This window comes from Lygodium microphyllum, chromosome 4, assembly GCF_053477565.2.
Source record: "Lygodium microphyllum isolate KBCC chromosome 4, Lygodium_microphyllum_v1.1.10, whole genome shotgun sequence".
Classification (NCBI taxonomy): domain Eukaryota; kingdom Viridiplantae; phylum Streptophyta; class Polypodiopsida; order Schizaeales; family Lygodiaceae; genus Lygodium; species Lygodium microphyllum.
The window spans coordinates 105,488,840-105,500,905 of record NC_141138.1 but is presented as its reverse complement, the minus strand read 5'-3'; the positions used below and the strand labels follow the sequence as shown (position 1 = coordinate 105,500,905).

Here is a 12,066-nt window from a genome sequence, read left to right as displayed (position 1 = left end):
TGTTGCATTGGAAAGTGACATTCATGAGGATGAGTTTGCACTTACCCATGGGTAAATCTTCAGTCGGGATGGCCTCACTAACGAATTTTTCAAGACCTATGCTACTCATTTGGTGAAACCTTTGGTTGTGATGTATCAATAGGTTTGGGAGATGCAAGTTATGCTAGCATCATGGAAGGAGGGAGTTATTAAATTGATCATGAAAGGTGCCATCTCCATCGATGTTGAAACATTGGAGACCCATCTCCTTAATGAGCTTAATGTAAAAATGTTTCTCTAAAGTGCTAGTAATTTGCCTTTATATGCATCTCCCTACCAATGTGCACCCCAATCAATATGACTTCATGAAGGGGTGGGATTATTTTGCATAAATTTCTAAATGTGCAAATGGGAATTGACTGTGCCAAGCACTCTAACTAGGAGGTGATATTAGTGTAGTTGGATTTGGAGAAGCTTTTGATTATTTGGACTGGTGCTTTATTGTAGAGCCGATGCTGCATACTATAGGTTTTGGGTAGTGTATGTCTTAGTTGATCTATACCATGAGTGTTGATGGTTCTTCCAAGGTTAAGTTAAATGCTGGCATCACTAATCCCTTCCCCGTGTCACACTCGATCTGATAGGCTTGTCCATTGAGCCCTTTGTTTTTTGCATTGGCAACGCATCCATTGCTCATCATGTTATTCCGTATGGTGAGCATTGGGCAGTTGGTAGGTTTATCTCTTTCTTTTTGACAACATTTTGTCACGTAATTGCTAGTAGACAACACCTTCATGATCTTGCATGTAGAGAAGGACAATATTTCGCAAGGCATTGGATGTTTGGACATTGTGTCAGCATGCTTTTGGTCTCCATGTTAATCCTCAAAATCATCCCTCATCAGTTACACTGAATCAGACATCCAATCCTTGGGATGACATGGGGTGGTAGTGCCCCATGGCAATGTTGTTAGATAGTTGGGATATCCTTTGGGTGTTGATGTTTAGTCAAAATACTTGTTGGAATAGATCTCCCAAAAGATGGAGGCAAAATTTATCTATTGGAAAACACAAGCATGGCCCTTTCATGTATGCCTCAAAAGCAACCTAGCAAGCCATAATGCTACCCATGCTTACCTACTTTTTACTACTTCTATCTTGGAACACTTCTTCTTTGAATGTAATTACCAAACATATTTGTTTTATGTTGTGGAAAAAGGACTCCTTGCATGCAGGTATCTCTTGGATTTCTTAGATCCATGTCCGCATCTCCAAAAGCATGGGTAGTGGGGTAAATTTGGATGTACAAATCCATATGGTGGGGCCCTTCGTTGGTCACCCTTCAGAGCAATCTATATTGATCGTCATCCTTGGGTCTTGATAGTCCACTTTTTTCTAGAAGATCAAGGTATTGTACATGGTAACACCATCATATAGGCTTTATGTTGGCACATTCTTAATTTTGATGATCACTTTCCCACATCCTCGTCCATTTTGGTGAATGGATTGGTTTCTTCTTGGTAGCTCATTCTTCCAGAAGACCTACTAGCATCCTGCAGAAGATTGTTTGGAGGCAAATTCCTTTCACTTGGACTTGTTGCCAGTGTCAACTGCTCTCTTGGGACAGGAAACAAGAGGACAAGCCCAAAGTTCAATCATATGGCACATTTGGGTTTGTATTCTATTACAAATGCCACTTTGATGAGCCATGGGGGCTTGATGTCTTTCTGCATGGCTAGGAGACTTTTCTAGATTCCTCATGGATACCACGACTTATGGGGCCGGATTGAAAGGTTGATGTAGCCTATGCATCCTTTTTCTATATTTGACTTGGATTGGCCTTAGCAAGATTGGGATCTTGCTAGTCATCTTTGTCTTCAAAAGGCTTCAACTAACTGGGTGTATCATCTCTTAATTAAGGACAAGCATTGATTAGTTACTAAAGCCAATGTGATTTGGGCCACGCATAAATCCAAGGCTTGGTGGAAGATCTTTCTTTGGAGAGTTATCATTGGCGGGCTTTCCCTTGCTTTGGCCCTTTCTAAGCACGAAGTCTCAAATGGCAACCACTTTTGTTGTACAACTAGCATAAAACCTTCGTAGCATAGTATTATTTCTACCCTTTGGCTAGGAAAATTTGGGCTCTTCTTATAGACATTTGGGAAGCAACTATTGTTCTATCATTGCCCTTTTGATTGGATTTTTGCCAAGGCCAAATATCCCACCCCAATGCAGCCGCATATGAAGGTCTTATTTCATTTTTTGAGATTTTGGGGTTGTTGGCATAGATGGATTGCTCAGAATTCTTTCATCTTTAACTCTACTGTGGGTGTCCAGGGACACATAGCCAAACTCAAGGGTTTTCTACACTGGTAGTTAGATATTGTATATGACGCTGATCTTCTCCCTAGGAAGGATTTAGCTCCTTGGCATACAACAATCTTTGATGCTTTTTTGCCATGACTTTGTACTGTTTCAATTATTTGATATTCTCTAAAGCGAGTTTACGCATGGGAAATGGGGTATGGTGCTATTTACCTAGCTGACATGCTTTACAGTCCTCTCGAGATAGCTTCAGACAGGGAATGTCATCAATCATCTGGCGGTAATACTAGAGACACTTAATGCTTGAAGGCTCCCGTGTAGTGGCTAAAGCCTGGAAGCGATGAAACTTCGAGTTCTTCACCATCAGCATGGTAAGAAAGTGCGTCATGTGATAGAGGCCATTAGGCTTTGCCTTGCTGTGAGCAATGACTAAACCAATCTTGTCATCAATGACTTTGACGGCAATTGATATAAAGAAGACAACTCACTTCAATTGACAATGCTGTTGAACAGACAATAAGTTCACCCTAAACTAGGGGACATGATAAACGCCATCTAGCATAGCAGGGTGGCCTAGAGCCATGTTGCATCTTGTAATCACATAATCTTGTACCTTTTTTGTATAATTAATATTATTACCTATTACAAAAAAAGATAGAGAGTATAGCTCCTCCTTCTCCCCTCATATATATGTGTGTGTGTGTGTGTGGAGAGAGAGAGAGAGAGAGAGAGAGAGAGAGAGAGAGAGAGAGAGAGAGAGAGAGAGAGAGAGAGAGAGAGAGAGAGAGAGAGAGAGAGAGAGAGAGAGAGAGAGAGAGAGAGAGAGAGATTATTAAATAAATTGCCTATGAAAACAAGTTGCAAGGATAACAAAGTTTTAAATTGATTTTAAGTTTCCAAGGAAACACTCTATTTGCCATGTTAGCAACATTAGGTTTGATAGCAGCTTCAAGAGATCTTAAAATAATAGGTAGTATAAACCATTACCATTCCATTAAATATTTAAGAAAATAACAAATTCAAGCAAAAACCGAGACAAAGAAACCCAAAAGTAACATTATTTATTTCACTTGTCATGTTAAGTGTTTAAAGACTAGGGAAAAAGGGGCCAATAGAGTGACATCTAAAGGTCTCCCACTATAATATTTTTATCTCAAGTGAGTTACATAAATGTTTTTTTCATAGCTGAATTATATATACCAGATGGAGCTCAAACAGAAAACTTTGGGGTATTTTGGTGAGTGGTAGTGAGGGCCAATAGATTGGCACTCAAGGTTGCATCGGTTTCAAGGTTTTATAAAATCCAAAATATAGAAAATATATGTGGTTCAATTGTTTGGCTAACATTAAGCTTATAAGTAATATAAAAAAATGTGTATCATAATATCGAGTGGCAAAAAAAGCTACCTTTTTTTTTTTGGGGGGGGGGGGTAAATTTGTAACTAGAGCGGGGTGGGACGTGTTTTGCTTTGGGGGTATCACTTTAGTGGCTCCCTTCAACCGAGTAGTGTTACATAAGGCTCATTTAGAGGCACGCTGTGCCTATGTCCTGTGACACGACCAAAAGCCCTGCAGAACTCTTTGCGATGGTTTCTTACAAGCGAAACAAAAGAAAAAAGGGAGGCGAGAGAGGAGTTGAGAAGGCATGAAGACGGAGGACGAAGAACGTGATCTTTAGGTTCAAATCAATGGAATGATATTTATTCCCGATTGTTGAACGCTTCTTTGGCGGCATGGCTGCTCGTGCTCGGTTGCTCTCCTGGAGCGCCAGGGTTTCACTCTGCAAAGGCTGCCGCAATTTCTACTCTCGCCATTGTGGTATGCTCTTAATCGTAATTCTTAAATATGAGAGAGAGAGAGAGAGAGAGAGAGAGAGAGAGAGAGAGAGAGAGAGAGTGTGTGTGTGTGTGTGTGTTCGTAAGTATCGGCAGCTCTTCTTTGTGTAATTCAATAAAAATGTGTAATCAACATTGATTGACACACATCGTCATTGATGCAGAACCACATGATCAACTAGGATCTTTGTTGCCAGGTTCAAACAACTGGAAAGTCAGGGAGGTAAGGCTTGCACGCGTGCGCACACACACATACACACAATTTTTAAGGAAAGCTTGTATTGATTCTCAATGGACAAAATGGCTATAGAGTCGGAATGAGTGAAGCCATAAAAGTTCAGAAACATTGATGAAAATTAGCATACGTTGAATAAGTGTAGCATAAAAGATCAGAAACAGTGGTGAAAAAGATCATAGCGATTGACTCACATGTATGTGTGCGCACACACAATCTCTGCGTGCGCGCGTGTGCGTGTGTGTTTTTCAAGTTGATAATTCAGGTGGCTAGACTTTTCTCAGGGCTGTTATATAGCTTTCTTGGCCTCAAATTATCTCATCTGAGTGCCAAAGGTATTTGTGCGATTCATGGCAGCAGTTGCAATCTTTTTTCATAAAGCAGCATGGGAGTCTAACCTTTAAGAGGTGGAAGAAGATGAATCAAGTGTTATGTTTAGTACTGTAACTTAGGACAATAGATGAAGATTATAGAGCCAAAATGAAAAATCCCCCCATCTGTCATTGGATGGAAGAAACACATTAGCGACAACCTTCACACTCATATGTAAAGTTCCTGTAACTAAAGGGCAGCAGATTGGTTGTGCATTCTGGTTTTGAAGCTGCCTACAACACTTTATAACAAAGATAGAACAGATTTCAGATCTGTTTGCAGCAGCTTATATGGAGTCCAGAGAAGACTTAGACCTGTTAGCAGCAAATCAAGATCTCTGTTTGTTCCTTGGAAGTTATATTTGCTCTAGTGAACAACCCAGAAAGTGTTCTCACTCACCCTGTGTGTTTAGCCCACTTTGAGCTTGAGGTGATCAGTGCAAACCGAGTTTGAGAGCCTATTAGAGTTTGTTTTCTTGAACAGCAAAGACCTAGAATGTCAGGATTTTCTTTCTTTTCTATATGTCTTCATTGATATAGGACATGTTTCTAAGGATGCAAAAGGTGATGCAGGAGCAAATGGCTGCCTTACACAGGATGGAAGATCAATGCATTGTCAATGCCCTTTTGTCACTGCTTGGACACTGCTATAGAAGAAATAGGATGTGCACCTTCTTGTTAGCCCAAACAAGTGGGGTATACGAACAGGAGCCATTAGTTAACACAACTTTGATGCATGATTGACTACTAGGAAAACATAAGAAGTAGTAGAGGCTTAATACTTTTGTAATGCAAAGGCCCACAATCAAGCTTGTTGGATGGCAATGAGCTCTCATTTGGAAAAAATGAATTCGGTTGAGAGAATGGGGTAGTAGTGTGAGAGATGGCAGTGGAAGAAGTTGCTCGAGCAGGATGAATTGATGAAGACAACAAAGAGAGAACTCAGCTCAATACAATGGAAGCTGAATACAGTGCTCAACTTCTCCAAGTGCTATATTGTGTAGATGGAGTAAGGAGTGCTAGAAGTGAGAAGGCAGGATGTAATAATGAATAGTGAATAGGCAAGAAATCCTATAATACTCTCGTCCCTTGCCAAAACCATGGATGGGACCCAAAAATTGAGGCAATAGACAATTAGACCAAACGTGACAAAAAAGAGTGGACCCGGATTGAGCTCCTAATGTCCCTCACCAAGTTAGTTGCGTTAGTATAGGGCTCACAACCAAAAATGACCATAACTAATAACATCCCCTCTTGAATCTTGGTGTACTTGAACATCCAAGGGAGGCAAAAGATGAAGAACCGAAGGCAATGGATGAGCCTTCGTGAAGATATTTGCCACATTGTTTGCTATAGAATAGTAAACCAGCTCAAGCTCCTTGTCATGGATGTGCTTATAAATTGTTAGACTTATTGTGTTCCTCCTAAGTTTTGGTGCGAATGCTACCTTATCTCATTGGCACTTTTTATCTTCTTGCTGGATAAGGGTTCTTCCTTTGTGTGAATACTTGTTAGTGAGTGTGTTAAATAGTACCTCAGGGATTGTACTTTCATTCATTCTCACATAGTGGATGTGACCTTCCGACACTCTCTTCTCTCTTGGTATTCACTTGTTCACTGTGGATGTGTGAGTGTGCACATGCTGTTGAACCCTAACCTAATAATGGTATCGGAGCCATATGAGCTCGCACACCTCCATCACTGCCATTGAGACTTGTGCTTGGTTGCTCTTCTCCTTGCTCGTCGTCATTTCTCGATTGACTGTTGCATTCTTTGACTTGCACCAAAAGCCTCAAAGCTAGGCTCAGTGCCCCAAAGACTTGTGTGGCATGTTTTTCCATTGTGCTGCCCATTAGGAACCCGACAGTTTGCATCCTTCCTTTGCCACGTCAAATTCTGCAGTGCTCTTGTTGTCACGCATCGTGTCCACAGTTCATTTTCCGCTCTCTGCCCCAAAGACTTTTGTGGCCTTTTTTTCCATTGTGCTGCCTATTAGGAACCGGATAGCTTGCATCCTTCCTCCGCCACGCCAAATTTTGTTGCGCACTTATTGTCACGCATCCTGTTCACAGTTCATTTTCCACTCGATACAACAAACTGACAAGATTTGTCAACCTTCGCCACGTCAAACTACTCCCAACATGCACAATAGTTTCAATTTGTATTGACAGTCTCACATCTGCTTCATTAGTAACCTTCAAGAAAAAACATTAAAATATTAATGTTCTCTAGCCTTAATTAGCATTTGCCAACATAAAATAGCTCTTGGTTGTGTTCAATGCTTGTTAAGCACAAAATTCCCGTATCTTATCAAACTTTTGGGGATTTTGCACTTGATGCTAAAAAATTGCTTGGTTTTGCGCCAAAATCTGGGGCTTTTCACATTCGAGCTTAAATTTTACTAAATTTGTGAGAGAGGATGGCAGCATCGAAGCTCAACACAGAAAACAATAGACAGTCTGAGATGAAGCACGACACCCAATGCAATAGTTGAAAGAGTGTAAGTTGAAAGTACAAGGGTACAACCCTTAAACCTTAGGGTTGTAGGGGGTGTTCACACTCAAACACGGTAAGTGCCTATAAGTGTGTGCCATAAGCATATACGAAATAATACCATAAGTCTGGGGGAAAAAACCTCTCCTACGGAGAGTAAAAAGTGCCCCAGTGTCCTACTGATCACTGACACTCCTATGTGAGCGTAGGCGTAAGTAAGGCTTGAGTGAAATACCCAACAAACCCCCCTGGAGTGAAGAATGATCAAGAGTACAAGGATCATCCGCCACCAAAGGAGAGCAAATTTAAAGCATCGCGAAATGCTTCAAATTTGTCACGAGGAAGAGCCTTGGTGAAGATGTCTGTCACATTACTGGTGGTAGGACAATAGACAAGGCTGATATCACTTGCATGTAGCCTCTCTCTGACAAAGTGATAATGTATCTTAAGGTGTTTCATACATGCATGAGACATTGGGTTCCGTGCCACTGCAATGGCACTTTGATTGCTAGTGAACAAAGGAGTAGGCTCTGTAACAGATGCATCTAGATCAGGTAGCAAGTGATAATGTATCTCAAGGTGTTTCGTACGTGTATGAAACATTGGGTTCCGTGCCACTGCAATGGCACTTTGATTGCTAGTGAATAAAGGAGTAGGCTCCGTAACAGATACATCTAGATCAGGTAGCAAGTGTCTAATCCATACGCATTTAATTGTGGTAGTGAAAGCTGCCTTGTATTCAGCTTCACATGATGATGTGGCAACAGTGAATTGTTTCTTGCTAAGCCAAGATATGCAAGATGAGCCAAGAAAGAAACAATTGCCACTAGTGGAGTGACGTGAATCATACTCACTAGTCCAATTAGAATTACTATAAGCATGTAACTGCAGTGGTCCCCCCTTGGCGTAAAGCAATCCAAGAGATCTAGTACCCTGCAAGTAACGGAAGACACACTTAATAGCTTGCCAATGTGACATGTGTGGCTGATACATATATCTGCCCAGGGTTGAAACTGCCAATTATATGTCCGGCCTAGTGTTGCATAAGTAAATAAGACATCCAACTGTTGGAGCATATGTGTGTATATCAAACAAATCACTATCATCATGTAATGATAGTTTTAGTCCAAGTTGCATTGGTGTACAGACTGGCTTGCAATCCTGTAAGCCAAACTTCTCAAGAAGTTTACCAATGTATCTTAACTATGATAACCCAATACCTCTAGTATCATGTATGAACTGAATGCCCAAGTAATGATGCAAAGACCCCAAGTCTGACATGTCAAACGTTTTTTGTAAATTTAGTTTAAATGCTGAAATCTGATCAGCACGTGTCCGTGTAAGCAAGAGATCATCAACATAAAGACAAATGATAAGCATGGATCCTCCCTCTTTACATACGTAAAGGGTAGACTCAGATGAGCTGTTTACGAACCCTTGGCTAAGTAAGAGAGCATCTATCTTTGCATACCAAGCTCTAGGATCTTGTTTCAACCCATATAAAGCTTTTTTCAGCTTGCAAACCAAGTGTTCCAAACCCTCAACTGCAAAACCAATGTGCTGCTATACATATACTTCCTCGTGAAGTTTCCCATGTAAAAATGGAGTTTTAATATCCAACTGATGCACAGTCCATCCATAATGAGCAGCCAAAGCAACCATAGACCTGATGGTTGTCATGGGGGAAGTAGGAGCAAATGCCTCCTCATAGTCAATGCCTTTTTTTGTGCATAGCCTTTAGCTACAAGCCTTGCCTTGTATTTGTCAATGGATCCATCTGCATTCCGTTTCAGCTTGTAGATCCATTTTGTTCCAATGGCTTTCTTTCCAAATGGCAAAGACACCAAATCCCATGTTTGATTCTTAGTGATAGAATTCAATTTAGCTTTCATTGATGCCATCCAATGCACACATTGTTGTGCATTCTCAGAACATTTAGGCTTCTCATCATCAAGGGTGCTTGCTGCCATAACAAGCTCCATGGTATGTGCAATATCATGCATACAAGCTTGCCTTCTAGTACAACCAGCCATGGGTGCATCCAGATGACCATCTTTCATAGTTTGTAAATACCATCTAGGCATTTGTCTTGCCTCCTGACTGTGTATAAGCTCTTGCTGAATTTCAGTTTCAGCTCTTTGTTGAATATTCAGATCAGCCAATGGCTAATTTTTTACATTTTCCAAAGGAGCAGTTGACTGAACATTGAGTTCACTTGTTGAAACTCCAGCTGAATCACCAAATGTAATGGGCAACAGCCCTCCAAATACATCACGGGCAGCCTGATATGTGTCTAAACCAGCCAGGGACAATTTTGATTTTTCATTAAATAGTACATCCCTATTGACAAACACCTTTTTAGAAATAGGATCATAGAGTCTGTAGCATTGAGTTCACTTGCTGAAACTCCAATTGAATCACCAAATGTAATGGGCAACAACCCTTCAAATACATCACGGGCAGCTTGATATGTGTCTGAACCAGCCAAGGACAATTCTGATTTTTCATCAAATAGTACATCCCTATTGACAAACACCTTTTTAAAAACAGGATCATAGAGTTTGTAGCCTTTGCTCTCACTGCTATATCCCACAAAAATGCATTTAACAACCTTGTTATCCAACTTTTTTATGAGTACCTTTGGAATATATGCATATGCAAGGCACCCAAAGGTACAAAAGTGTCCAACAGAAGGTTTCCGATTGTTCCAAGCCTCAAAAGGTGTAATTTTCTTCAAAGCTTTGGTTGGGCGTCTGTTCAAAACATGGCAAGTACACATGACGGCTTCCATCTAAAAACTGTGAGGCAAGCTCTTTGCCTTCAGCATACATCTAGCCATCTCCATGAGTGACCGATTCTTCCTCTCTGCAACCCCATTCTGTTGTGGAGTATAAGCAGTAGTGTATTGATGGACAATGCCCTTTTGCTTCAGAAAAGAATTCAGCATAGAGGACATGCATTCCCCCCCTCGGTCTGAACGGAGAGTCTTAATTTTACAGCCAGACCGGTTTTCAACAAGTGCAATAAAAGCCAAGAATGCATCACACACTTTTGACTTTTTGACCAAAGAGTAGACTCAACAAAATCAAGTAAAGTCATCAATAAAAGTCACAAAATAGTAACATCCTCCCAATGACTTTGTCTGCATAGGTCCACATACATTTGAATGTACTAATTGGTACTTGGCTGTTGCTCTAAAAGCAACATCATGGGGAAACGAAAAACGATGCATTTTCCCCAAAATACATCCTTTACACAAGTGCTCAGGAGGTCTCTCCAGTAGAGGTAATCCATCTAGCATCTGTGTACACTGTCAAGCTGCCAAAGTTCACATGCCCCGTCCTAGCATGCCATAACTTTGTCTGTATCATATCAGGAGTAAGAGTGGATGTCAAATACGCTGATTGATCAACTGAAAGAGCATCCAACTCGTATAACCCATGACATAAAGTGCCTGTCAAGACCAAAGTCATGTGTTCTTTGTCTCTCTCATGCATCTGTCATCATCAAATGTGACTTGCAATCCACAACATGCCAAAGAAGAAATAGAGAGCAAATTCTTCTTTATGCCTGGCACAAATAAAGCATCTTGTAGGCAGAGAATAGAGCCATCAATGGCTGTGAGCACAATCTCCCCAATACCTCGAATAGGGTATGATGCATTGTTGGCACACTTTACAGGCTTGCCAACTGGAGATGCACTAATAGAAGCAAATAAATCTCTGCGAGATGTAATATGCCTAGAATTTTGACAAGTGCTTGCATCCTCAGTAGAGCTAAATGCTCGATCAGCCCAAGAGGTGTCATAACTGCATGTGTAAAAACAATAGTCCCTGTTTGCAACAAAGGACACAGACTCAGTAGCAGTGGAAGGAGCATCAGAAACAGACATTCTTGACTCCTTCTCCTTGGCAATGCGCTTTCTGCACTTAGTGATGTAGTGACCTGGCTTCTTGCAATAATGGCATTTATCCTTTTTGGCTTGTGTGCCTCCTTGTTTTTTATTTGTTTGTGATGTGCCAGAAGTCCCAGAACTCTGCAGAGCATTCTTCACTTGGCTGCCTTTGCCCTTCTGTCTAGCCATAAAAGCCTGCTTAGAGGCTATAGTATCCACACCACTATTTCTTCTTGTTTGCTCCTCCTCTAGAAGCAAACTAACTAACTGAAGAAAAGTGATTGGCTGTGCGGCAATCCTCATGGTGAGGTTTAAGGCCGTGTGAAAAGCCAAGTATGAAGGAGGTAATGAGTTTAAAGTGGTAGGTATCATCAGTGGATCCGAATAGTACTCATCAATATTCATGAGTTGCTCTTGCAATTCCTGAATTTTGTTCAAGTGATCTTGAATAGAATCACCTTCATCCATTTTCAATGTCTCTAGCTCTTTCTTTAAAAAAAAGATGCGAGTCTCATTCTTATTTGCAAACATCTGCTCCAAAGTTAGCCAAGCTTCTCGTGAAGAAGTTGCTGAACGAATGTGGGGGGTGATTGACCGCTGAACTACCAATGTAATCAGCGACAAAGCTTGTGCATCTCGTGTATCTCATGCTTTTTAAGCTGCCGTTCTTTGGGGAAGTGGCTGAAGTGGAGCATGCTGAGGTGCCCGTTGGGCACATCCTCCTGGAGAAGGAGTAGCTGGAGCCACAACTCCAGGTCTAGCTTCTTCTCCATTGACATAATCCCAAAGATTTTTCACCACTAGTACATTCTGCATCATGAAGGACCAAAGTGAATAGTTATTTCCATCCAATTTGTCCTCCTTGGATACATAGGTGAAGACATCTCCTCCCTGATTTGCCATGGTTATCAATTACCGAAAAAAAGGTAAAAGA

At 41.0% G+C, this 12,066-nt stretch overlaps 1 protein-coding gene across 1 annotated transcript in view; it reads left to right on the top strand.

The window, feature by feature from the left end:
• Positions 1 to 3,801: 3,801 nt before the first annotated feature.
• The window catches only part of GPS1 (geranyl diphosphate synthase 1), a 45,992-nt gene continuing 37,727 nt past the window's right edge, over positions 3,802 to 12,066 (top strand). The window contains exons 1-2 of the mRNA XM_087676368.1: positions 3,802 to 4,121; positions 4,303 to 4,361. Of these exons, the coding sequence (XP_087532494.1) occupies positions 4,037 to 4,121; positions 4,303 to 4,361 (144 nt within the window). The 5' untranslated portion in view covers positions 3,802 to 4,036. The remainder of the gene's footprint in view (positions 4,122 to 4,302; positions 4,362 to 12,066) is intronic.